This window comes from Solanum lycopersicum, chromosome 11 (assembly GCF_036512215.1).
Source record: "Solanum lycopersicum chromosome 11, SLM_r2.1".
Lineage (NCBI taxonomy): Eukaryota > Viridiplantae > Streptophyta > Magnoliopsida > Solanales > Solanaceae > Solanum > Solanum lycopersicum.
The window spans coordinates 39,634,684-39,658,517 of record NC_090810.1 but is presented as its reverse complement, the minus strand read 5'-3'; the positions used below and the strand labels follow the sequence as shown (position 1 = coordinate 39,658,517).

At 33.3% G+C, this 23,834-nt stretch overlaps 1 protein-coding gene across 3 annotated transcripts; it reads left to right on the top strand.

Moving 5' to 3' along the window:
• The first annotated feature begins 1,070 nt into the window (after positions 1 to 1,070).
• LOC101268345 (D-ribulose kinase) lies at positions 1,071 to 11,476 on the top strand. 3 transcript variants are annotated; one of them, XM_004250672.5, is made up of 8 exons: positions 1,071 to 1,447; positions 1,848 to 1,987; positions 2,063 to 2,315; positions 2,392 to 2,524; positions 3,189 to 3,277; positions 3,607 to 3,884; positions 10,990 to 11,059; positions 11,151 to 11,476. In XM_004250672.5, exons 1-8 carry the CDS (start codon positions 1,199 to 1,201, stop codon positions 11,346 to 11,348), a joined length of 1,410 nt encoding a protein of 469 aa, XP_004250720.2. In that variant the 5' UTR covers positions 1,071 to 1,198; the 3' UTR covers positions 11,349 to 11,476. The 3 variants fall into 3 exon arrangements, with proteins under 3 accessions (XP_004250720.2, XP_010313065.2, XP_025883935.2); XM_010314763.2 differs by having other exon boundaries at positions 1,125 to 1,447; positions 1,844 to 1,987; XM_026028150.2 differs by lacking the exon at positions 1,848 to 1,987 and having other exon boundaries at positions 1,173 to 1,447.
• The last annotated feature ends 12,358 nt before the right edge of the window (positions 11,477 to 23,834 follow it).

The following is a 23,834-nucleotide window of genomic DNA, read 5'->3' as shown; positions in this document are numbered from 1 at the left end:
TTTTATGGTCAAAAGTTGAATGTTTATTACTATAACTTTGTTTCAATTTGCATTATCAAGAAAAAACAGAAAAAAGATTGTCTTAGCATTTTTCTATTTTTCGTTGGTTGCGTTATGCTAAACTTGCTCCTATATATAATACTTTTTCTTTGTATTTGTAATTTTGTTTTAAGAATATATTTGATTGAGGGTGTATTTTTTGCTTTAGAAAATGAGACAAATACAATCATAAAAATAGTATATAAGACATGCAGAACAATTAATGCTTACAAGATATTCTGATTTCAAATATTAATAATTATATTTTTGCATTTTAAATTTTAAATATTTGTAAAGAATCACTCTTACATGTGCTTGTGGATAAAATCTATAGTTTTTCGACAATTTTCATTAAAATTATCATGAGATTCAAATTCCAAAGTCGAAAAAATGATACACCAAAATGCTTAAGAAGTTAGAAGATCTTTTTATCCTTTGACCAAATATTGCTCCTATTATTTTTTTAACAAAAAAATGTAAAATATATTTTAGCAAACTTTTAACTGTAAGAATACTAATATTGTCATTTTGACTCTCCATTAAATTAAATCTGATTTATTTAATTAAATATTAATATTTTATTTGTATAATTACATAATTTAAATATGAATCATTGCACTTTAAATCTTAGTTATTTTCTTCTAAAAAGTTTTTTATTTATAAATTTTAATTACTTAATTGCATTCTACTTAATGAGAAGGAGAATTTCATCTTTTACGAATTAATGTCAAACATTTTATCTTCTTGAAATGTATAAATATTAATTTAATTTCAACATTTTTATGAGACAAAAAAGACATTTTAAGAAAGTTAATCATAAGATAGTGTGCCTCCATTTTTGTTTTTGCTACTTTATTTTATCTTTTAAAATAAATATATAATTTATATATCAAAATTATAATAAAGGGAGGACTAAATGTAAAAAAAATTCTTCAAGTTAATTATACATTACAAACATTTTTTTAAAAATTAAATTATTTATCATTTTATTCATCGTTATGAAGTAACGTGCGTGTCCATAGGTTTGAAAAGAAACATGATTATTTTTTTTTTTGATAAATATTTACCCCAAAAGTAAAGCAACTAAGAAAAAGAGTGGAGGATAAATTACAATCATTTGTAAATTGAGAGACAAGGGAGAAAGAGATAAGGTGAAAGAATGGCTAGCAGCATTTTGAGTAGTGCATGTTCATGTGTGGATTTTAGGAGTTGGAGAAAATTAAGCTCAAGAATGTTAGAGTGTGGTGTATCTGGCAAAGGAAGAAATCCCATTTTTACAAATGATTTTGAAATTGGCAAGAAGCTTTATCTTGGTATGGATTTTGGAACATCTGGAGCTCGATATTCTCTTATTGATGGTGATGGTAATATTCATGCTGAAGGAAAAAGAGAGTACCCACTTTATATGGTAAGCTTATATATTCACAATACTTAAGCAATATAGTTGTAATTAATGAGTGCAAATTCTTGAGGTTTGAGTTAGAACTTTGTACATTAACTTCTATATATGAAAGTAAATGAATGATTCTTTGGAGGAACTATCAGTGGCGGAGCCAGAATTTTTTATAAGTAGGTTCAAAATTTGATATTAAACACATGAACTAGTGGAACGGGTTTAACATCTATTATATATACCTAAAAAATTAATTTCGGATGTAGCCTCTAAGTAAATGCTGCCTCCCCCCTGCTGGTAATGTGGTATATAAAAGTATATGGTGTGTATACGGTTCTATCTATATCATGCTAGCCAATTAATTTAGTAAAACATGTCTTCAAAAGAAATGAAATTGTTTTTATTTACTAGAAAGAAAGAGGAAAAAATGGACTGGATACAATCATGGAAAGACACACTCTTTTTACTCCTTGATGATGTCCCGCTCAGTCTCCGAAAAGTTGTTGCGTCCATTGCCATCGATGGGACCTCTGCAACAACTATCATCATCGATAGGTTGGTAGTTGCTAATTTTTGTACTTCCCTTTTCTTCATCTAGTTACCTGAAGAATATATTGTTTCTCTCTACAGTAGGAGCGAAGAGCCATTATCAAGAGCATTCCTGTATAATGAGAGCTGTCCTGATTCCTTGCCTTTGGTGAAGTCTATTGCTCCTGCAAAACATACAGTCTGCTCTGGATCTTCTACACTTTGCAAGCTTGTCTCATGGTGGAACTCTTATCCTTCTAGCAAGGAATCTGCTGTATTGCTACATCAAGCAGATTGGTTATTGTGGCTACTCCATGGCAAGCTGGGCGTGTCTGACTATAATAATGCTCTGAAGGTAACTGTTATAAACACACGGTTTGTCTTTTTACCTCATGTGTCTACTAATGTACTAAAGCTTCCTTTTGTTGCAGGTTGGCTATGATCCGGAAATGGATTCCTATCCGCCTTGGCTTCTATCTCAGCCATATTCTCATCTTTTACCTTCTGTACAAGATCCTGGTACTAAAATTGGGTGTATGAAAGAGGACATAAGAACTCAGTTTGGTATGTTCCTAACTTTTTTTCCTTCGGAAATCGATTAAAGCTAGTTGAATTATCATTGACTGAAACTGCTTCCTGTTTTCTACTTCCAGTTTTTAGGTGTGGGAAATTGTGTTTCTATTTTGCTAGTCCTCAAATAGATCTTCTCAATTGAAATTTATGAATATTAATGTTACTACTTGGTGTTACATGGACCGATATTAGGTCCATTATTTTTTATTTGGGTTGCTAGACACATACGTAGGCCAGTGAGGGTGGAGGAGATGTGAACATCAATTGATCTTCTTTACGTGGGAGAGGAATTTTCCATACTTTTCATAGCATATTGAGGGATTATGCATATATTATTAACACGAAGAATTGTTGATTTTTAGTGCCTTTTTTCTGATGTTGTACCACATTTTGCTAATTCATAGCCTCTTGAGTTACTTCTATTAATTTGGAAATATTCCAAATTTGTCCTATAATATTTAGTTCTTTGCAGTTGCTGTGGGGATTCTGCATTACCTTTCTAGTTCAAAAATCAAGAAAGAGAGAAACTTCTTGCTAGTACTTCCATTCCTGTTTATTATTCGGGTTGGATAACTTGGATTTTGAAGCTCCAAGAACATGATGATGCTTTGGGACATTAGAGACTCGCTACTAATGTGTTCCTTCACTTTATCAGGTTATCCAAAGGATTGCCTAATTTGTACAGGAACCACAGACAGTATAGCAGCGTTTCTAGCAGCACGAGCTACTCAACCTGGAAAAGCCGTATGTTTTGTATACTTATTTGTTATGATTTAGAATATATATAATGAGAAAGGTGCTGTTGTTAGTTCTGGCAGATACTTTTCCAGATATAATCAGACAACTTGTAACTTGATGTATTTAATGGTTTTATCATCTAGTCTACCAAGTACTCCTTTGGTGTAGGTATTTTATAACTCTCAGATCATATAGCACAGGGAATCTCTATCAGTTCATTGTCTATGATATTTTTATGCAAACAGATTTTCACATAAAAAGAAATTACTAGCTCTGCTCTCTGGTCTAGTAAGTTTTTTGGTTCAAGTTAATCACATGCTTGTTCTCGTACTAAGGTAACATCTTTGGGTTCAACACTTGCTATCAAACTACTAAGCTCCAGAAGGGTAGAAGATGCTCGATTTGGAGTATATAGCCACCGTCTTGACGATAAATGGCTTGTTGGAGGTGCTTCAAACACAGGGGGAGCAGTTCTTAGGCAACTCTTCACCGATGAGCAGTTGGAGAAACTAAGTGAACAGATAAATCCCTTTGAAACTTCCCCTCTTGATTATTATCCCCTTCAAGCAGTTGGTGAAAGATTCCCTGTGGCAGATCCAAAGATGGAGCCAAGGTATTTAACTATGCTTATGCTTCTTGCTCAAAAGTGAATAACCAGCTTGTTGGAACAAACTTATTGCTTTGAATTTCTTGATTCTACAAGTGGCACATTTAGACACATTTACTCCATTATGGAGTTGTCTAGTTCATGGTCCAATAGACTTGGAAGTTTTCAGATAGAATCCTGCTTTTCCACAAGCCCATGGTGTCTAGGTGTTCCAAACTATTGATTCTTGTAATCCAACAACAATAAAATACAGAGTGAAATCCCACAAGTGGATTTGTGGAGGGTGATGTGTATGCTGTCTTACCCTTATATTGTGAAGGTCAAGAAAGGTTGTTTCTGCTAAGCATATTAACATCAAGTATGGAACTACTATATATGGAGAAGAGAACAGTAGCAACAAATAATATGATAACCAAAGCAAAGAAACAATAGGTAATAATAAAATCATATAATAAGAAGATGGAGAGTAACAATAACAATCAAGTTAAAGAAACAAGACAATGCTCAACTACTTACTAACCTTCTACCCTAATTTTTGACCTCCATATCCTCATATTAAGTTGTAAGCATATCATGTCATATCTAATCACATTTCCCCAATACTCCTTGGGCCTACATCTCTCTTCTCCTACCCACCATAGTCAACCTAATACCTCCTCACTAGGGCATGTGTGCATCTCATCTTCATATGTCTGAACCATCTCAGCCTTACTTCCCTCATCTTGTCCACCATTGAGGCCACTCCCACCTTGTCGCGAAATATCTTCGTTCTTAGCACATCAATCTTAATATGCTAATTTCCACCTATGTTGTTCAAACTCTTCACTTTCGGTGCCGCACCCATGTCGATACGACGTAGGTGTGGGTGTGGGATCTGTACTCGAACTGGTCAACCAATTTTGGGTACTTTGACCAAGTTCGAGGGAGGAATTCTAGACAGATCCAATGTTTTCTGTATTCAAAACAAAAACTAAGGTGAAATTGAAGAAAATGGAATACCTTGTATATATAAATTTCTATTGATACTTCTTTTTCTTTTATCTCCTTCCAGAATTTTCCTATTGATCAATATTTCTCCTCAAGTTTTTCATAATATCTCATAATGTCGGTTTTATACCTCTACTGTTAGATATTTGAATTATTTTTAGCCGAATTTCCACACCCGTATCCATATGTATGGATCTGTATCCGAATTTTAAATTTAGATCATAAAGGATGCGATCTCTACAGGTCAACAGTTCGCCTCATACAACATAGCTGCTATGACAATCACTTTATAATACTTACCTTTTAAGTCTTGCACATTCTTATCACACAAGGCACTTAGTGAGCCTTTATTTCATCGACTTTGTTCCAATACGGTGTGTAACCTCATCATCAATCTCCCAGTTTTCTTAGATTATAGACACAAGATACTTTAAACTTCCTCTCTTGGAGTTGACTTGAGTAACAATCCTCACTTTCACAACTACCTTATGGGTAACGTTGTTGAACTTTCACTCTAAGTTCTATGTCTTATTTTAGACTCCAAATTCTGTCTCCAAACCTCCAACATATCATTAACTCTGTTAGAACAAAATACTCAAGAAACTGATTTGAAAAATAAAAATAGAGTGAACTTATGAAATTCCAACTTACTCCTCTTTGTTTCTAGTTATCGATAATAACATATACATCCAAAGATTCTGAGATGGTGTACGGATGGTTTGTTCCCACACCAAGATTCATATGGAGTCATGTCCTGTAAAGCCTTAGTAGACAATCTGTTAAGCAAATATACAGAGGTATTGACTGCCTCAGCCCAAATCTGATTTGGGATCTTTGTTTCGAGCAAAATATAATTGGCCATCTCCATTACTGTCCTGTTCTTCCTTTCAGACACACCATTTTGTTGTGGAGTGTATGGTAATTTCAATTGGCGTTTAATACCTGTGTAATTACAGAACTCCACAAATTGAGAAGAAGTATATTCTCCACCATTGTCAGACTTTAAAGCCTTAATACTAAGATTACATTGATCCTCTCCTAAAGCTTTAAATTGTTTAAAAACATCAAAAACTTCACTCTTTAGTCTTATGAAATAAACCCAACACATTCTGGTGTAGTCATCAATAAAGAGGAGAAAGTATTTGTTACCACTCAGTGATTCTGTTTTCATTGGGCCGCTAACATCCGTATGAATGAGCTGAAGTTTCTGGTTAGCTCTCCGTACTTGATTTGCTTGAAATGACAATTTTGTTTGCTTTCCCTGTTGGCGAGTTTCACAAACTTGTGCATTAGAAAGAAATTTAGGCATATTTTCCACTAGCTCCCTTTTTATCATCTCCGATGCTTCTCAGATTGAAGTGACCAAACCTTTTGTGCCATAAGTATGTACATGTTTGTGAAGTAATAGTGTAAGCCTGCTCAATTATTTTCTCCCAATCAACTTTGTTGCTCATCTTGACATAAAATAACTCTACTCCAGAAGGGTCAGAAACAACTTATTCACGATTCTTAAAATGCAGAGAATAATTATTTTCAAGCATTTGTCCAACACTCAACAAATTTTGACTCATATCAGGTGTGTACAAAACATTAGGATTAGTTTTGATACCTAATATTGTTGAGATAGACACTGTACCTCTGCCTTTGACTTCTACTGCCTCATGGTTTCCCATTTTTACTTTAGATTTATAAATATCATCGAGGAATTTGAACAGTTCAACATCAGTGCACAAGTGATGTGTGCAACCACTATCAAGAAGCCCTGCATAAGAGGATTCATTGATTGAAAAGTATGAAACTGCAAAGAGTTGCTCCTCATGTGCATCTGCAGCTTCTGCTACTTGTGCTTGCAAAGCACCAAAGGCCTTTGCTCTTGATTTGCAGACCTTGGATATGTGTCCCGTTTGCTTACAGTTGCCGCATATAGCATCGACTCTCCACCAACAATACTTCTCCAGATGTGTATTTCTTTTACAATGTTTGCAAGCAGGGAACTTCGGCTTCACATCTCCACTATTGTTTCCTCCATCATGCTTTGCCTTATTCTTTTGGTGAATTGTTGCTTTCCTTTTTGCTTTTGTATAGAGAAAGCTCTTTGACTGAACTTTTCCTGTCTCATAGTTCTCCTTTGCTCTTGTGCTTGAAGAGCTCTCATTAGTTCACCTAATGAAAGTTTGCTCAGGTCCTTGGATTCTTCAAGAGAGGAAATTTTAGATTCAAACCTCTCACGAAGAGTCACAAGAACTTCTCCACAATTCGTTTGTTTGTAAATTCTTCACCAAGAAGTCTAATGTTATTAACAATTAAGGAGATTCAATCAACATACTTACTGATAGTTTCATCCTCCTGCATATTCAAGGACTCAAAACTCTCTTTTCACGCTCAACACTTGCATTTGATGTGTGCTATCACTGCCTTGATATTCTTCTTTCAACCTATCCCAAGCCTCTTTTGTAGTTTTGCAAGCCATGTTTCTGTAAAACACAAAATATACCACAGCATTCTGCATAAGCGACTTGGCTTTAGATTTTTTTGTCTTTGTTGTTGGATTTGACATGAGCCAAGGTAGTATTTGATGGTAGAGCAGCAAGTGGTTTATCTTCCGTCACAGCTTCCCAAAGTTCATAGGTTTCCAAAAAAGCTTGCATCTTCACAGACCAGATTTGGTAATTTTCACCAGTGAAAGTGAATGGTGGATTAAAAGGTACGTTGTTGGATGCCATTTGTGTTGTAGGTTAAAACTTTTTGGTCCTGTAAGATCAACTAGAGGCTTTGATGCCACTGTTAGAACAAGATACTCAAGAAACTGATTTGGAAAATAAAAATAGAGTGAACTTATGAAATTCCAGCTATATATTAATCTGCGGAAAGTCTAAATTTATACAAGGAAAAAACATAAACATTAAAACTAAATAAGAACATTTGCCACTAACTACCATAGAAGGGGCCACTAACAGCATAAATAAGGCCACTAACTTCAGGAAGTTGAGCAACTAAAGTTAATCAACAGAAGAATTTTATTTGCAAAAAACTCTTCTTCCGAGAGTCATGAAACTACCACCCCTCTTTCCCCTCAAATTACGTTTAAATTTGAGTTACAAGTTTTAGGTTGCAACCAAGCAAGAAACTAACTACTATAACACTTTTTCCCCTCTCTCTAATTCACTTGGTTGTATCTAACTTCTTCAACAACTCTATCCCGTCGAGAAAGCCTTTACGACACAAAAAAGACTAATACAAATCACTAGGAATCTAAAGGTTTACAATTTAAACTCAAAAAATCAAACTTCAACAACAAGAATAGTATAGAACTATAGATTACACTTGATGGAAACAAATTATTTTGTCGTTGTATAGTTGACTCTTAGGGGTGTACAAGCCAAACCGAAAAGTCAAATCGAACCGACGAACCAAGTTAAATCAATTTATGATTTGGTTTGGCGTTGAAAAAAACCCGAACACTCTTCGTTTGGTATGATATTAAAAAAACAAGTCAAACCGAATCCAAACCGACATAATATATATACACATAATTTTATTTTATTTTGTAGTTAAAAAGTATTCATTAAATTCTACTTTGTTAATATATTTTTAGTTAGTTTATAGTTTTTAATGTTTAGATATATTATTTCAAATATCGGCTTGTAAACTTTTGTAAATATTTTTATTTGTATTCTGATCGGAAGTTACAATTATACTATTTCGAAGTTAACAATCTTCTTTGTGGATATTTTGTTTTGTATTCAGTTTGACTGCAGTCCTTAATCATATGAACTTAATGAGCGTTGGTATTTCAATGAATGTATTTGTACTCATGTGAATTTTACCATCCTTTCAAAGGTTTCTATTCATTTAACATTTTTATAGTTAAGCTTATCACACATGTAAGTGAAAATATATTTGATCTCTTTTTCGATCACCGCATAATTGTAAAAAAACAAAAAAATTGAGAAATCGAAAGAACCAATTAAAGTCAAAACCAAGAAATCCAACTTTATGTGGTTTGATTTGGTTCTTAGATTTAATGAACCGACATAGTTGGTTTAGGTTTTTTTAAATGAAAAACCAAACAGACCTATGTACACCCCTATTGACTCTCTCTCACAAACAATGGCACATAGTTGATTCTATTTCTTGTGTGCTCTCTTCTCTCTATTTGTGGATGTCTTCACCAACATCAATTTGACACTTTAGATAGGAGTAGATGGACACACTGTGTATGCCCAATTCACATGGATTAGATCAACAGTCCAAGATTTTAATCCTAGTTTTACTTGGTTCTTGCTTCACACATTTGGCCACTATTTTTCTCTCCTATTTCCGAAGCATTTTCCATGTCTCCATATATGATGACACAACTATATTCTTCTTGTTCCTTATATCATTGAACTAGTTGTAATCCGAATTTCTCAATGAATCCTTCTCCATTCCTTGGCATTTTCTCTGTCTCGATCAATCTTCTTCTCCCTGTCTAGAGTGAAGGACCTGGCTCCTTCACTTCCTTGCTGCGTACTCTTGATATGCAGCTCCTGCACTAGACATGATACAAAATTGGTTATTTAGTAGTTCATTGTCATAACAAATAGCAGTTCTTATTTGACACATGTATGAGATCTGATTCTTGTTGCTTTGTTATGTTTGCTAATCATTTGTTAATCATCTTAACTTTATATTGTTAGCATAGCACATACCTCCCTAGCTCACATACCTCTCCCTAGCTCATGCCGATATTAGTTCATGGTTTGTAGCTCAACAATATCCTCTTTCCGATATGACAAACCCCTAACAAAAAAATAATTCAATCAATGTTGTCGCAAGTACATGGTGATATCTTCCCCCTAAGAACCAGCCTCATGTTAATCATCATGACTTAGTAAGATGTGAGCTCTTACATAAGTCTTTCATGGGATTAACCTTTCACTCATCACAATCCAGTTAGTGACTAGGTTATGTGAATCAGATCAGATCCATATGTTTCTTTCACAAGGATCAGGATCAATCATAACTCTGCACAAAGAGCAGGTTCATTAAGCTGTTGTTCCTAGTATGTAGTTCAGGAACCAGGTTATTTGTTTCTAAATGATATGTATAGTTATGTATTATTACATTTCTCAAAATAGAACATAATTCATTTTTTCCATTTTGACATCATAGGAATCGATGATACCATCCATCTTGATCCAATCATCATATTATACACATGTATATGCATCCTTTTGATCTATGAAGGTCCAGACCAAATAAACAATTCCATAAGCCTACAGCACTGCCATGAAGCAAGGATAGTAATGGTTTTTGCTTTTGAAAGGTGGTTAGGAACCAGGTTCTCTTATATGAAGGAAGGTTTTAAATGTGCCCTATGAAAATCATCAAGGAAAGCAACATTATTCTTCAATCTCCTCTTCCTTTCATTCTTCAGTCACTGTCATCTGGCTAATCAACTTGTTGCTCCTTGATCGTGATTTTTTTTTTCCAATGAGACTCCAGTTGTTTCTTCTTATCATCACTCTCTTACGTCATCTTTTCACAAATATTTTGGTGGACTAAATATCCAGGGAACCAGGTTCTTTGTCAGTCACTTCATCTTTTTCGCTCTTTCATCAACATCCATGGTTGGATTTATAAATACCAACCAACCCTATTGATTTTGTTATATCGAATGGTTTCTTCTTTATGCAAAGGCCAAAGCATACAAATTGTGTATAAGCTAGAGATGGTTCATTTCATCATATGAGACCTTTTTTCTTACACTAGAACCCAAAAATGATCTATTATTGTCTTAGAGTTCTGCTTATTCTGTTTTCAATAGATTCTCCACTTTTCGCGGTGTCTTGTTGTGATAGATTCCACGGATTTTTGAAACTCTTCATATGTATGTTATTGTGTACAGTACTGAAATATGCAGCAATCGAGAGAAGTTTGGAGTTGTTTGTGCAGGGGGCCTTTAGAGTCGTATCCTTCTGGTGAAAATAGACTTATCACCTGCAATGTTTGGAAAATACAAATTCCCAATCTTTGTAGATCATAATGCGCACGCCTTCACTTTTCTGATAACATCCAATCTATGTGCTTTCTAATTTTCATCTTCGACATAAATCATTACTCACTTACCATTTACATGCAGGTTACATCCACGTCCAGAAAGTGATGTTGAATATTTGCATGGTATTCTTGAATCAATTGCTCGCATTGAGGTAGTTTGGACTTTGGTGGCATGTTCCTCCTAATCTAGATAACATCTTGCTTCTATTTAGGACTTGCTAATACTGACATTATGATATTTAGGCAAAGGGATACAAGTTGCTGAAGGATCTAGGGGCCACCCCTGTTGAAGAAGTGATCACTTCTGGAGGAGGTTCTAAAAACCAAAAATGGATAAAGATACGCGAGAGGGTACTCGGTTTGCCCGTGTGCAAGGCAGACCAGACTGAAGCTGCCTATGGAGCTGCATTATTGGCAATGAAGGGTGCAATATCTGATTAGAAAAGTATAATGTTACTGGTGTTAGAGCTTATCTAGTAATTATTATGCTATACATTTATGCAATATTCCTATTTAGTGATCAAGGAGCTTCTTAACCCAAACTGTCTATTTGAAGGAAATTTCCAAAACAAGTAGTATCAATTTTTTGTGTTGTGTTTGTGAGAGGGAGAGGGGGGGGGGGGGTAAGGGAGGAATAGTGAATGTGAAATGCTTGCAAACTCTCCCTAACCAAAAAAGGTAGAAAGGAAATATGCTAAAAGAAATAAATAAATGCACTTAAACTATGTGATATTAAATAAAAATGTGTTCCAGGCATTACCAATTTACTAGTTTGATAAAAAAAAAAAATACTCCTACTTGTTTATAGTTTGATCCAAAAATGACTCTTTCTTAATAGACAATTGTTTTTAAAGAATCTTATTTTGATTTTTTATTCATTTAAAATGACTTTAACTTGTGAATAAGTAAGAAAATAATTAATTTTATTTTTAATCTCATTTTATCAATCAAAATAGAATAGCACGTGTACACAATAAAATCCGCATCGAGAAAATAATAATCAAGACGAAAAAGTATCACAACAATTGTATTTATTGATTTAAAGTGTGAGTGTTACAATTTCTATGGCTCCTATGAATTCGTTTTTTCAAATATAGAATTTAGGGTTCTTAAGTTTGATCTTGAATTTGTCTTGAACATGATCTTAGATTCAAAGGCTTTAGAGCTTATTCTTAAATCTTTGATGGACCTGAACTTTGAATTCAAGGTCGAGCTAATTCTTGAATCTGATGGTCTTGCTCTTGATTGTTCTTGAACTTGAATGCTTGAATTCTTTTGTAGCTTATAGAGAAATTTATGATGTTTGTACCACATGCTTTTCTTTAGCTTCTTATTTAAAAATTTTGATCATTTTTTTTAATTATGAGGACCCTTATTTATAATTTTAAAAATAGAGAAGTTGTGATTGGAAAATGATACCCTTCGACCAATCAGATTTAAGTGACATGAGTTTCATGGAACGGGTTTGTTATTTTTGATACATGTCATGATCCTATTGACTTCTTATTTGACTTGACGTGCCATATGGTCCCAAAAATGGGCTCTTGTGATGAGATGAAATTGGGCTTAGCAAACTGGACTCATCTATTGTAGTCCAAATTAATTAATTTAGACTTTAATTAAGTCCATATTTATTGAACTTGAATAATTAACTCAATTATATTAAATTAATCTATAATATTTATTTAGACTAATTTATTAATGAATTTTAATATACTTCGAATTATTTTATAAATTTATATTAACAAATTTTAAATAATTACAAATGTTTTATGATTCAAGACTTGTAGCAAATTTTAAATAATTACAAATGTTTTATGATTCAAGACTTGTAGAAATATTTTATCTTTTAAAAGACTAGGCTTGAAACATTAACTTGATGTTATTCTTCTTCTTCTATAGTAATAAGTTGAGCATAGATTTCTCATTCCAAAATGGCTAAAGAATGGCAAAATATATTGTCATGTTTGAAGAAACAGAATAGCCCAAAAAGATTTGTTTTAACAAATATTAACATAATATTAGCAAACTAGTTAAAATTTCTAACGTAATTATTAAAAACATCTATATTTTAAAATAATTATTAAAAATGTCAATTTTAACAAATAAAATGTATTCTATCATAATTAACTTATTTTCTTTTTATTTCTCAAATCAGACCCATATTAGACTTATTTTGACTCCACTATCCGGTGAAAAAGAGAAAACCCCATTATCCACTTTTCCTCTCTCTAGATTTTCTCCAAATTTCTCATTTCTCTTTTGTGTGTTAATTCATCATTTTCTCTCCTATCCTTGTATAAGAAATTCATCTCTTCGAAATTCCTCCAAGATGTGGTTTTATTAGCATATGAATGGTGGTAAGAATCTCTTCATGGTATTGGCACTAATGGACCTGAGATCATTTTCAATGGCCCCAAAGGTGCTACAATTTCCCCCAAGATATACTTACTACAGTTGCTTTCAATAGAACTTTGTGGCATTAGATTGCATCGGCTATTGCAGTTGTGGTAAGGGCTATGTACAATATGAGAATCATTTCAATATGTATGCAAAAAAGATTTATAGTTCTGTAAGAACCATATTTTTATTCATCTATTTATTTCACAAAGTAATTGTATTTTTTCTCCTAGAATCTTGTATTCTTTCTTAAATTGTATTCATTTCAATACATATGTATATTTGTATTTATTATGATTTTCATGTTTGAGTTTGTATAATGATATTTATATTTTTTTATTAGTTTTTATTAATTCTAATAGGTATGTCAAATGAAATACAAGTTATTCAAATTCTATTGACAAACAATTTTGGAGGAAGAATTCTCAACTGGAACTACGATATAATCGATGTTCTCCAAAATTGGAAATTTCTTTTTTATTATGTTATCATAATTGTATACCAATAACTTTTGTATTTCATGTGCTCACTTTAGCATTCAAATTGGAATTGACACTTTAATTTCATAGTGAAAACCTACATGCTGAGAATATAATTAAATACTAATAAAATGTGCTCTCTTTAACAGCTTAAACTTTTAGATGAGATGATTACATACTTCAACATGGACCAAAGGGCAGAGGTCCTGAGATTGATTCTCATTCCACGTGCTTGGCCCATGAAAAAAGATCAGGGCAGAGCGTGAGGGGGTTTATTGATAATATAATTAAATTATAAAAGTTTTCTCTATCTAAAATCTTAAGTTTTTAGATGAGACGATCACACACTACAACATTACATGACTACCAAATACATGTTTCTTTTATTTTTTACAAAAATGTTACTGATTGTATCCCAATATAATTTAATCATTACATATGAAATCAAGTTAAGAAATGATACAAGGTTTTGAAAAAATTAGCATACATAGTGAAGATAATGCAAATTGTTGAGAATTGATACAATATTCTTTAAAAAAGACAAATTGACTTTGAAAGAAGTGTGATACATTTATGCTTAAGAAATACAAGTTCATTAGGCATATAAATTGGAATGACTACAAAATTTTTTAAAAAATATAATATTCTTAATAAAAATACAAATTTTGAATAAAAGAAAAACAATTGACAAACGAAATTAATATGAATATAATTCTAGTATGAATACAATTTTTCGGAACAATCTTCTTTGACTCTCGCTTTATTTTTCTTCGTCTACCATGTTCCTTCTTTCGATTCTTTTTTTGTTCAACAAACTACATTTTGTATTCTAAACCCGATCAAAGAATTACAGCATACTATCTTTCATAATTTAACTATACTATGGCTAGTTTGTTGGTTATTACAAAAGAAATTTGTCAATATGAAGATATTTGACCATGCATGTTATACCAAAATGTCTACCTGCTCTTGGAATGACTCTTGATGGTGATAAATTTTTTGCAAAAGAAAGTTGTACAGATCTGTTTCAAGCCTAGAGAAAAATAAAATCTAATCGAATTCACTTCAATAGATATTGAGTATTAACAATGGAAATTAAAAAAAAAAATCGATATTGAGAATTTGATAAACACGGGGATGAGTGCTCTGTCGTTTATTTTTGAATTTGTAACTATTGAGATTTTAATTCAAGTGATGTTTGTGTTTAAAAGTATTCTCTCTCCTAAATTTTTTTTATTAAATAATTATATTCTTTATATTATAAGTAAAAAAATATAAATCAGATACATAACAAACTAAAATATTGACATTAAAAATTTTTTATGGAACAAACAATCATCATTAAAGTAGAATATATGACCCCTTTTAGTGCAATTTCACATTTAATTCAACCGACCGACCATCTGTCATTTAATAATGGGCCTTTTAATGCAACTTTCTCTTTATAGTAGCCGTCATCTTCAGGTATGTCGAATCCAATTTGTATATAAATTGTGCATCACCATAATGCCTTCGCATAATTCCAATTTCCTAACTTAAATATTTCCAATTAGAACTAGGATTTTTATGATTCTTATCCAGTAAGAGTCAATACCGTATTTCTCATCTATAAATAGACCTTCTATCTCCATATTGTGAGAACACATCCAGAGAATATTAGAATCCATCTTCATGGCAAAGAGATTCTTGTGCTCACGTATTTTATTTACTTATTTTATACATTTTATTATTTTATTTATTCTGTTCTCCTTTTTTTTTTCTTCTTTTGTGACTTTCTTTCCAGAGACCAACATAAGCAATATTTATATTTTGCAAATTCTACACAAAGGAGAGCTTTATCACACAAAATTTGATCTTGAGGTGTGAAATGATGTGTTGAACATCCACCCCCCTCCCCGAGATCACTAACTCGAGGCTTTATAAGATCTCGAATACTACACAAGAATTTGACCTTGATGTGTGAAAGGATGTGTTTAATATCCCCGCCTTGAGATAACTAACTTGAGGCTTTATAAGGTCTCGAATACTACACAAAAACTTGGTCTTGAGGTGTGAAAGGATGTGTTGAACATCCCCACATTGAGATCACTAACTTGAGGCTTTATAAAATCTCGAATACTATACAAGAATTTGATCTTAAGGTGTGAAAGGATGTGTTGAACATCCCAGCCTTGAGATCACTAGCTTGAGGCTTTATAAGATCTCAAACACTACACAAGAATTTGATCTTGAGGTGTGAAAGAATGTGTTAAACATCCCCGCCTTGAGATCACTAGCTTGAGGCTCAATAAGATCCTGAATACTAAACAAGAATTTGATGTTGAGGTGTGAAAGTATGTGTTTAACATTCCCAGCTTGAGATCACTAACTTGGCTTTATAAGATCTCAAATACTACACAAGAATTTGATCTTGAGGTGCGAAAGGATGTTTTTAACATCCTCTCGAGATCACTAACTTGAGACTTTATTAGGTCTTGAATACATACAAGATTTTGGTCTCGAGGTATGAAAGGATGTGTTGAGTATCCCCGCCTTGATATCACTAACTTGAGACTTTATAATTTCCGAAATACTACACAAAAATTTGATCTTGAGGTGTGAAAGGTTGTGTTGACCATCCCCACCTTGAGATCACTAACTTGTGGCTTTATAAAATCATGAATACTATACAAGACTTTGATCTTGATGTGTGAAAGGATGTGTTTAACGACCTTGCCTTTGAGATCACTTAATTGAGACTTTATGAGATCACGAATACTCAAATTATTCCCCCCCTCCCCCATCTTAGCTACCTTTTTTTATTTTATTTAAGTTTTACCTTCTTTAGTGCATCATTATAAACATACGCTAACACTCTTTCTTCTTTTTTCTGTTTGAACAATGGTTTTGTTTGAGGATTACACCTGCCTATCTTCTAAACTCAAATATCTCATCATTGGAATGTAGGGTAGCATAATGGAGACCAATTTTCTGGTCCAAAACCCTTTAGTTGGTCGTTATATTGATCCATGACCACAATTGAGGAACACACTTCATATGAAAAGTTGGACCTCTTGATATGATAACAAATCTAACAAAGTTTATAAAGTATGGTATCTTGAGATACAATATCCTCAAGGTATAACTATCACATGCACTCTTTCAAATTTAGGTCGTCGCATGATTCAAGACTAGTTTCATTGGGGAGACAATATTGTGTTTGAAGATGAATATCATTGTATTTCGGTCTACTAGAGAGGAAAAATGGTCCTAAGGAAATGGACAAAGTTTAAACAACACTAATATTCATGATGGTGTATTTGCTGGAGAAACACCCATATCTCTTTGGGATTTGCATACTCTTGATGGCTTGCCAATTAGCGGAGTCCCTTATGAAGAAGTGGTACCTAATGCCATAGAACTTACGGGTTTCGATGACAAGAGGGAAAATTTTCTTCCTCAAACTTGTGAGTATATGATTTTTACCTTTCATCATCTTAAGAGAAAAATAATAGTAATGTAGGGGTCTCTTTTAATGAATGGATACAATATTGGTGTAAGAAAGGACTAAGATAAGAGATAGCTCCCCTAGGAAAAGAGAATAAGTCTTGATTCTTGTCATATACACATAATCCAACAGGTGAAATACCAATCGAGATAAATACATGTTCAAGTGCTCAAGGGACGATATCTTTTAAGCTTGGAGCGCAACACCAAAAACATGAGACTTATTATACAACCTTTTTCATGTTGGTTATGTGATTTTGTATTTCCATCTAAAGAAGGGAATTTTATTCGGCCTAAAACTTTCAAGATAACAAGCTTGATGGTGAACGGTCAAAGGGTTAGGCCTTGAGATCCCGGTCTTAGCGAACATTTATCATGAATTGAATAAAATTTCAAATTCTTCAAAGTTAGACCATATAAAAGTTTGTTTTCCCATTCATTATGCTTATGATTGGCTTACTTACTATCTTAATTACACTATGTTCTTACTAATGGGCCTTCTTTCCCAGGAATGTGGTATATCCGGGGGAAAGTGCTGCGAAATATTTTGACCAAGACCAGGCAAGGAAGCGCGTTTATCGAGGAAAGTATTGTATAGAATGCAATCATACTTATAAGGCCTCACCTAACCTATTTTATTTAATGATAACAAAGAGTTATAGTCAACTTATCTTATGAGCCTTCGTTTCAATTATCTTTCATAGGGGGGGGGGTGTTTCTTTGTCATTGAGCCATATAGTTCGCATCGATTTAGTCTCCAATTTGGTTTCCATCAAGATATTCGTGATTATTTAGAAAATAATATTTGTGTTGAGTCGCTCGTTGAGGGCCTAAGATATTGGCATATTTTTAATATATCTAAGGTGACATTTCCCTTTGTGATAACTTCCACAAAAAAGGCTTTACACTACCCCATATCCATATTGGTGGGAGAGATCTCATGAAAAGTTTTTTTAGGATAATTTGAAAGTTTTGGTGGAGAAATCTGGGTCAAACCATGTTACCCTTTAATAGTATAAAGTCAAGATATTGAGAAAACACTTTCAATGGTAAAGACATTACTTGATCCCCAACATCAAAGAAAGAAGCTTAACTCCTCTAAGGAATCTAAGAAGGAAGTGGTTCATACTTCCATTTATAAGAGAAATGTCCCCAAATTCTTCTATTTAGTAAATGAGACTTCCAAGAGACAAGCAAAAAACAACAATGATTGATGTTGAAAGAGGCAAAGGATCGAATCAAGTTGAAGTTGTTGATTAAGAAGTCTTAGAAGTACAAATCTTTGGTAGTATTTCAAGAACGTTAACAATCCAAAGTGAATGTTTTCTCTCTTTTATAATCACGATTATATTATCTTTGAGTTATGAATATACAAATTTTCTAACCCTTTTAATTGTAGGTTAATACTATTGTGCATCTAATGGGATTGCAACATGAAAGTACACAAGCTAGTGATGATTCTACTGCAATATCAATACCTAAGAAAAATTAACTTCAAATACCGAGCAAGAACAAAAGGCATCATCTACTTCTTGTAACAAAACTTTAAAAGGTTGACTCATAATTGAAATTAGCTTTCTCGAGTTCTTCCAAAGTTGAATGGAGCTACAGGATATGTTCCCTCAAGTCATCAACAATGGGAACACACAAATAACCTTAATATCTGAGCACATCATTAATGTACCGTGAGTTTACGATATTTTTAATGCTTTTCATGTAAAAGTTATGTGTGTATAGAGCCATATTGTATTAAATTTTTTGTGATATGTTTGCAGGAAATAAGATTGGAGAATGCAGTCGATGGAGTTGATAAATGAAATTATACTGAAGTATCCACCCACAAACCTTAGGACCTCTGAAGGGCCGTCGTTGATAATGTGTGGATGGATCATCAGAGAATTCTAACCAAGTATCGAACTACAAAGCGATCCATAGACTGTAGGTTGACATACGAGCCATCTTGCACATCCGTCAATGGATTCAGAGGGTTGAAGTTCCAGTACCTGATTAAAAATCCTAAGTGTAGAACTATAAAAGAGGACCCACGGTCCGTAGGTCATATTGTCGATAGAAACCGCGTCCAGACTGCTTATTTCCTTTTTGTTTAGAATATTTTTTCTATAGATAGGGTGTGTAAACCTCATTTTGAGGGGTTTGAAATCATTCTTTACTTCTTCTTGATATTTACTGGAATTAATTTGAAACTTTAGCAAATTGAATTTCGGATTCCGTTTTAGAAGATTTTGACTTTGCAATTTAATTGGAGATTTTGGGTCTCTTCTACTCTAATTGTAAGTTCATGAATTCTTCTTATCAAAACATGAATTGTTTTATTTCAATCACGAGTAGCTAAATCCTCAACTAGGGTTGTGGGAACCATAAACAATTAGCAACGTATGAATAACAATTAAGTAATTCTTGAATAGATTTCATGCATGTATTGTTAATTCTTTCACTTAGAAGTCTTTTTAATGGTGGCGAGCGTTAGCCTTGTTGCTACTTGCCGAATCAAGGATATAACTAATTAGAAAAGAACTAATTGTAGATATTTAGTGTATCTTATCTAATAGTCTAATGTCAATTGGTGCGAGGGTGAAAACTAAGTCATATATTGATATGATGTTTAATATGGGGTAAAGGTAAGGGTTACTAAAGTATACACTCATAACCGGACCAATGTGCGTATTTATGAAATTCCCTATATGGAGAACCAATCCCATAGGGATACCTATCTTACCAGCTTTGTATGTAAATCACTAGGAAAGGATTACTATTATAAAGATTACCGCGTTAAGAGCTTATTGAAAACTTATAGTTTGAATCCTGCTCACTTGTTACTTAAACAACAATTGGTTAGTTGCTTACAACCCCCCTTTTAAATTATTTATTTTGGAAATATTTTGACTAAACATATATAATAGTGAGTTAACTTTAATCCTGAACCATATTCCTCATGGAATCAATCCCCACCTACAAGATGGGTTCTTTAATTGACGACAACCGATTATATTTCTTTAGGAAAGTGTAATTAAAGTGTATCAAATTTTGATGTCGCTGCCGGGAAATACAACTTTTAGGTTAAGTTCAACTACATTATTGAATTTTAGTCAAGTATTTCCTGATCTTACGTTTTCTTTTGTTTTTGTTCTCTATGGGTTTCTACTCTAGTGTATGTCAAGTACACGGAGTCGAGGTGAACCACTGACCCACTATGATCCAGAGTTAGCAAAATTTTGCTAAAAATGTATAATCAAGGGGTCCACATGAATCAAATTAGAGAGAATCTAGATGATAGAGTACAATTATAGATTCTTGGGTTGTTAATATGCAAGCTCAGGTTCATGGTGGAAATCTAATCGAAGATGCAGAGAAGAACCCACCAACACCGAGGTTGCTTGATAACTACAGGGTTGACTTCAATAGAGTAGAATCGGAAGGGCCCCTTGTTCTTCCTTTTCTACCTCCAGGGCATACATATATGGTGACCACCAATATTATGTAGATGCTTACAACGAGAGGGTTGTTTTCAAGGCTAGCTTTGGATGATCTTCATGATCACATGGCTAAATTTAAAATTGTCTGTAAGAGTTGTGTAGGGTGAACAAAGTTGGATATGTGTCATAAAGTTGAGATTATTCCCTCTATCACTGACCGGTGATGATGCGGTGTGGTTTGCTGATCTTTCATGTAATTCAATTCATACATGAGACCATTTGCATCGAGTGTTCATGGCAAAGTATTTCCTAGTGTCTAAGAAGCTTAACCACAAGGACGAGTTGAATAATTTTGTTGCACTACGTTGAGAGTTTGTGAGAAGTTCTTAGGATAGATTAACTACATTTATCAGAAGAGCTCCGAATCATCAGATAGATGACGAGTCATTGGATGAGTATTTCTGCAGAGGGCAGGATGATAAAGAAAACGTTGTGCTAGATACTATCGCTGGAGGATTCCTATGGTGAGTGCACTTTTGAGGAGATTGTTGATTAATTAGAGAAGATTTCTTGAAATAATAAGGCACGGAGCACTAGAAAATCTAACACTATAAGTAGCACATTCATTGTTCAAGCCGCACCAGATCAATCTAGTGCTGACATTCATAAGGAGATGGCTCAAATGAGGACATATTACAACAAAAGTAGAATTTAGTGGCACTTATTTAGAGAGAATAATATAGCTACTAAATAATGTTTTAAGCTACTATTTACCAGCAATTAATCTTAAGCCACTAAAAGGCAACCTTAATAACAATTAGTTTTAAAAGACAATAGAAAAAAGTATCCTCTTTTATCCTCGTATACCCAAATTCTCTTTGTCAATTTTTACTTCATTCTCAAAATTGTGGAAGTTCAATGGCTTCAATATGGATTTGAACTCTGATTTGAAGCTTCCTTCAATGGCTACGATGGATCTAAGCTGAAGCACACATCAATTTTTCTCTTTTTGCTCGAATTGAAGTGCACTAAGAGGTAATCTCTCTTTTTCTTTCTTTCCACTCGATCTCTCTTTCTCGATCTCACAATCTCTCATTCTCGATCTGTGAATCTCTCATTCTAGTTGTTAATCCTCATTTTCTCTGTCTTTCTCTTATAAATGTGTAATGATCCGCAAGTACACCCTAAAATAAGGGAGCACTCTTGAGTCATCAAAAGGCGTACTTGACCCTTCAGAGGTCTTATACGAGCCTCTTAGCTATCATTCATTACATAAGATATGAAAAGTAGTGTGGAATTAAAACTTTTCACAAAAATAGAAATAAGAAGCTTTTTATAAATATTAGGGAGTTAGTCTCATCGTCACAAGCCAACTTAAAGACCTATCTTAAATATCTTAGGGTCATGGCCCTTTACGTTTAAAGAAATACATAATAAGTCTTATACTAGTCTTAAAGAAGAACTAAAGAAATATAAACTATGTCTTCTAATATATGAGGCATAGCGAGTCTTGAGAGAGTCAACTTTACAGGCTTTGCCTTCTAGGAACCTTCACTTGCCTTCAACCTATACTAATAGAGTACAGAAAAGTATGGGGCTAGTACAAACATTGTACTAAGTATGACATTATGCCAAAACACATGAAAAAGGGGACATTTTAGTTCAGATAAGACTTTCATGCTAATTAAGTAAAACCTTCATAAATATAGTAACAAAACAACATATAATTCATCATTCAGAACATAAGGTAAAACTTCCATAATTTTAACACAAGACCACACTTTACAGTGAACTCATAAAACATTACAGTGAACTCCCATTTTTCTTACATCTTACAGTGAACTCATTTCCCATGAAGTTTTTCTATCCAAAGTTATTCTAAGACTCACTAAGGTAAGATATAAAGGAATTGTCACGATCGGGGAGCACCCCCTAGAAGTAACATGGCATACTTGACCTCTTGGAGGTCTTATACAATCCCATAGTTATCATTCATCGCATTTTCATAGGTAAATTTAGTGGAAAATTTAATACTTTCATAGCACATCATATGCTAGAATATCACTTTCATTATGTATAAAATACTATAATGCATAGTTAAAGACTCTATGTCTCTTTGGCATCTTAGACTCAACATCATTATAATATCTTAGGGACACGACCCTTATGACATAAAATCATAAACTAAACTACTACAAGACATTTTAGAAACTTGACATAGGACATCCTTGAACTTAAGGATTCCTTTCTTGTGCTTGGGAAATACATATCAAGCCCTTCACCTCAGAGACATCCTTTAGCATCCATAACCTACTCTTTGTGTAAAAAGGTAAAGACAAATGGTGTTAGTACAAGAATGCACTAAGTATGACAACCATGCAATAACATGCATTTAAAAAGGGACATATTACTCTGAAACCATGCATCATGCATTTTTGTGAAAACTTTATACAAGTTGATACGATAGTCATCATACAATTCACATATTTCATTTTGGCATATAAAATAGTCATAATATCCCATAGAAATGATACATTACATTTAAGACATATTTTCATCACTTTACAGTAACTACTATTTCCTTACAGTAACCTCTTTTTCCCTTTACAGTGAACTCATTTCACTTTAACTCCTTAACTTTCCCAAGTAACCCTCTAATGATACTTGATGCAATGTATAGGTAATGTCCCATGACACTATCTACACTTAAGCATCACCTTAAGGCCACAAGGTAAACATACTTACAATCTTCATTAATCATCAAGCATTTATACATATACTCTCAAAAGTCCAATTCATATAATAAGACATATAACTCACATTTGACCCAACATACTTTATGGACCACATAGAAGAACTCATTACAAGACCACATGAAATTCAAGACTCCCAACATCACCATATTAAGCCTATTAGACAACATTAACATATCTGGACTTCACTTCATAAAGACATCATAGACCTCACTCATAACCTCAATCTAAGTCTACTAGTGCAATGTACATGTGAAGTCTCATAACCTCACATATACTAAGTAAACCTACAAAGAGACTACAATCATACCATTCACTTCATCAATCAACAATACAAGTATAGACACAAAGAGACTACAATCGTACCATTCACTT